Raw genomic sequence first — 4,843 nt, 5'->3', positions numbered from 1 at the left:
TAGAATACTTTGGTATACAGAGGAGTTCATGGTTGACTCAATGACTGCAAGGTGCCCAGGCCATGTGGCTGCAAAAACAAGCCAAAAATCATCAACCCTCCACAAGCGTGATGAACATTTGGAATGAGGTGTTTGTACTGATATGCTGCGTTTAGTTTTTGCCAAATGTGGCGCTGTGCATTATGGTCAAACATCTCCACTTTGGTCTCGGACATTGCTCCAAAAGTCTAAAGGTTTGTTCAGATGCAACTTTGCAAACCTAGGCCATGCTGCCATGTTCTTTTTAGAGAGAAAAGGCTTTCCCCTGGCAACCCTTCCAAACATGCCATACTTGTCCCATTGTTTTTTAATTGTACTGCCATGAACTTTAACTTTTAACATGCTAACTGTGGCTTGTAGAGGTGTAGTTCTTGGGTTTTTTGCAATTTCTTTGACCACTGCAGAGTCTGACCTTGGGGTGAATTTACTGGGATGTTCTCTCCTGGGAAGATTGGCAGCTGTCTTGAATGTCTTCCACTTGTGAAAAATCTTCCTTAATGCAGAATAATGGACTTCAAATTGTTTGGAAATGGCCATATAACCCATCTCAGATTGATGGCAGCAACAATTGCTTCTCTAAGATCAGTGTCTTTCCTCCTTGGCATTGTGTTAAAACACCTGAAGGCTCTAGACAAGCAAACTGCCAAAACTTCTGCTTTTATAGAGGTGCTAACACTTGCTGATGAACAATTAATCAACACATTTGATTAGCAGTGCCTGACTGCTACTTATCCTCTTAATTCCTATGAAGCAGGAAGGATGTGCTTAGTTTGTCACCCATGACTTTTCCATTTCGGCCTATTTTTTGTAAATAAATAATGATACGATGTAATTAGTCATGTGTTGTTGTTTCTCTGAGGTTGTATTTACCTCATTTTAAGACCTGCAAATGGATATTAGACAAGCAAGCTGAGATAAAAGTGGCATATCTCTGACGCAACAAAGCCACGCCCCCTGTATCTCGCGGAAAGAATTTTAGAAATCATCATGATAATCCTTTATTCGAGAGATACAGTTTTTAGTCAGATGGTGTCTTTTGTCAGCTATAAAATTAACTTTACTAGAATGTGTTACACTGCATTCTATCCTACCACCTCACGATGGCACTGTTCAACAAGTATCCATCTTCAACACCCTCCGTACTTTTTTTCTTTTAAATAAAGTGGATGTTTATTTTCTATCCACTTCCGAAACTCTCTACCCGTATTCCGCATCCACCTAATCAATGATGAATCAATGACATCAGTAATGGAAGAGTCCTTCAGCTTTCACAGGTGACACGCCGCGCGCATTACACGCCTCTCTCATCCTCCGCGAGGTGATTTCATCTCTCTGACACTTATCTTTCTTCCTACACCAAAGACGCCTTAAATAGCTTTGAGACTAACGATTTCCTGTCCAATGTGGACAGATAACTTAGCAGAAAAAGCTGGACTGCCATCCTTAAATCCTCTGAGTTTTCCTATCAGTTGGAACCATTTTTAGACGTGGAACGGGGTAAGGATGTGTCATGAGGACATTTATTGGACAACTACAAATCTGTAGAATGCAACAGGGTGCGAAATACTGACTGACCTTCCTTTTTAAAGGAAGTTCTGTCAGCAATTCTCTGGCAGGGCGAATGTAAATTACAAAGTAATTTAAACTATAAAAAAAAAATGTTTTTTCAATATATTTGTTAAATCTAAATTAAAGTAACAATGGCATTTTTCACGCGCCAAACTGAACAGAGCGCTCGAGCAGCTTACTGTTGCTATGGTTACTTCCACAGGCTGAAGCGACTTGTGTTCGCGAGCTTTTGTTCAGCGCACTAATGTAACTTTTTCTAAACGTTGTTAGGAAACGCTGCCGAAACATATATGTAAAAGAACATGTTGTGAAGATTTAATATACTTATTTGGACTTCTTTTAGGGGGCTTGACGCCGTAATTAGTGAGGTCAGACCTTCCAAAACCCCCATAATTCGCACCCTGCAGTACAGGTTGTATAAGTTAAATTATAAATGTTGGGCAGCAGTGAGCGCAGCACGATGGGGAGTCGGTGGGGAGACTGTCCTCCCCGAGCTCTCTCTCAGAGGAGAATCTAGACGCTCCATGATCTCTCAGCATGCCTGCCTGGACGAACCGGTCCAACTGTTCCTTCAACTGCAGTTGGGATGATAACGCGACATACTGGGGCGTCGAGCACCCGGTCAACATTTTCCCCATTCCAGTGCTAACCGGGGTCACCGTCACCTGCGTCCTCTTCTTCTTTGTAGGTGTAACGGGGAATCTGATGACCATTTTGGTTGTGACAAAATACAAAGACATGCGAACCACCACAAACCTGTACCTGTCCAGCATGGCCTTTTCGGATTTACTAATTTTTCTCTGCATGCCTCTGGACTTGTACAGAATCTGGAAGTACCGACCTTGGAATTTCGGCAACATACTTTGTAAACTCTTTCAGTTTGTGAGCGAGTGTTGCACATATGCGACCATTCTGAACATCACTGCTCTCAGTGTGGAGAGATACTTTGCTATTTGTTTTCCTCTTAGGGCAAAGATAGTCGTGACCAAGGGTCGCGTGCGAGGGGTCATTTTGGTCCTCTGGATAGTATCCTTCTTTAGTGCAGGACCTGTATTTGTGCTCGTCGGGGTTGAGCATGAAAATGGGACAAACTCGTGGGATACTAACGAATGCAAAGCGACGGAATATGCCATTAGGTCTGGACTCCTAACCATCATGGTTTGGGTCTCCAGCATCTTTTTCTTCTTGCCGGTGTTCTGCTTAACTGTTTTGTATACTCTCATCGGGCGAAAGCTCTGGAAGAGAAAGAGGGAGACGATTGGAGAAAACGCTACGAGTCGTGATAAAAACAATAGACAGACAGTGAAAATGCTGGGTAAGTGTCCGCTTTCATCACAGTGTCAGGTAAACGCGATTAAGGTGTTTATCATTTGCGCACTTTACGCACAAGTGCACCCATTACGCACGGGATGCGCTTGGCACAAAACGGCAGTACAACCCTGCATACACTAAAATGGTTTCTTTAGGGAGCCTAAAAATGTACTTTATGTGGTAACACCTAAATTTAATGATTTTATTCAAGCAAAACTGGTTCATTTTCGATATAAATATCTTTAAGAATTTCTGTCGGATCAGGTTTCCGTTTATTTAAACGTAAAGGTCATGACACCTTTACGTTTAATGCATATTCAATCGATTTATATATATATATATATTATATATAATGTGTCTGTGTGTGTGTGCCCGTGCCCATTAGGGGTTTTTTTTGTACAAAATAAAAGCAACTGTTATTAATTACAATGGTCTGACTGTTACACTTTATTTTAAGGTGTCCATGTTACAATTTAATTATACATTAAAGTACTAAGTAATAATAAGTAACATGTACTTACTATAGCGTTAGTATTAGGGTGTGGTTTAGGGCTAGTTACATGTAATTATGCACAATTTATAGTAATTACTATAATAACTACATGTAACTTGTAACAAAAATACTGTAAAATAGTGTTACCAAATTGTCCTTTAAGAACAAACTTAAGTAAATATTAAGATAAAGACACTCATTATTGCAAAGTTTGCGTTGTGAAAGGGTGATATGTTTTTTTATTTATTGAAAATGTTCATCAGGGTTGGCACAACTTAAAACATTGTCCACTAAAATCTACAGATAAACAACAACAACAACAAAAAAACTTTAAAATTAAACACATTTACTAATTTTTGTGTGCTGAAAAAAGTGCTTAGAATAACAGTTAAAGTGTGAGTCTTTTGTTATTGTTAACACATATGTTCAAGTTTGTGATTTTTTTTAAACAATATTTGCTTTTTTGCAACAAAGTGAGGAACAAGGTGCTATTTCAGTGTTCATTTACTTTAATTACCTCTCTCTCTCTGACAGCTGTGGTGGTGTTTGCCTTCGTGCTCTGCTGGCTTCCCTTTCATGTTGGACGCTACCTGATCTCCAAATCCACAGAGATGGGCTCTCCTGTCATGTCTGTCATCAGCCAGTACTGTAATCTCATCTCCTTTGTACTCTTTTACCTTAGTGCAGCAATCAACCCTATTCTGTACAACATCATGTCCAAGAAGTACAGGATGGCAGCTTGCAAACTTTTCGGACTGCGTAATAACCCACGAAGAAGCACATCGGTGGCCAAAGGAGAGAGTCCACCGTGCTGGACGGAATCCACTGCCAGCGTGTGACTGCATGTGACAGACTCTCTTTACCATTAACAAGCCATTTCAGACCTCATCTACTGCTGCCATCATTTTATAAGATGATAGTCTCTAAATTAGACAAAAGATTTATATGAAGGTCTCGTTAATTTTCAGACAGATCAGGGAGTATTTTAGAAAGATGTCATTAACAGCCATTTGTCTATCCAAGCTCAACATTCCATTAGATACTTTGATGTTTTATAAAAATATGCTTGTAAATAGAGATATAAAAATGGAGAGAAAAAGTTAACTTCAGTTGCCTTAAATCTAAATGAAATCTGGATGACAAAATTAGCACTGTAGATACAGCAGTATCCTCATGCGCCTGATGACAGGGACTGCAGAGGTGATGCCGTTCGTTTGCCTCGTGCCTGAATGCACGTCATGCTCTTTTAGCAAGTGTTGTCACTTTCTTTTCATAAGGCTCTGCTCCACACCTTAAGCAATACACAGAATCCAAAAGCTTTTGAGAAAAGTTCATTGAAAACAAATAGTCAAAACAGCATTGGTGCATTTAAGTACTCGAACATCATAAAAGCTTGCGTTTTTGTTCTCAGTGTTTCATGTGCTAAATGTA

At 39.9% G+C, this 4,843-nt stretch overlaps 1 protein-coding gene across 1 annotated transcript; it reads left to right on the top strand.

Annotated features, from left to right (window-relative positions):
- The first annotated feature begins 2,145 nt into the window (after nt 1-2,145).
- Nucleotides 2,146-4,251, top strand: ghsra (growth hormone secretagogue receptor a). The gene is made up of 2 exons (XM_067363284.1): nt 2,146-2,923; nt 3,947-4,251. The coding sequence occupies exons 1-2, from the start codon at nt 2,146-2,148 to the stop codon at nt 4,249-4,251; spliced, it is 1,083 nt and encodes a 360-aa protein (XP_067219385.1).
- The last annotated feature ends 592 nt before the right edge of the window (nt 4,252-4,843 follow it).

This window comes from Chanodichthys erythropterus, chromosome 16 (genome assembly GCF_024489055.1).
Source record: "Chanodichthys erythropterus isolate Z2021 chromosome 16, ASM2448905v1, whole genome shotgun sequence".
NCBI classification, from domain to species: domain Eukaryota; kingdom Metazoa; phylum Chordata; class Actinopteri; order Cypriniformes; family Xenocyprididae; genus Chanodichthys; species Chanodichthys erythropterus.
Note: the sequence above shows the minus strand (reverse complement) of the source record. Positions and strands in the feature narration are given on the sequence as shown.

Bases quoted from the DNA above. Each gene is read 5' to 3' on its own strand.
- ghsra (XM_067363284.1), top strand. From the start codon at position 2,146: ATGCCTGCCTGGACGAACCGGTCCAACTGTTCCTTCAACTGCAGTTGG. The intron at 2,924-3,946 runs GTAAGTGTCCGC...TCTCTCTGACAG, and splicing joins ACAGACAGTGAAAATGCTGG to CTGTGGTGGTGTTTGCCTTC.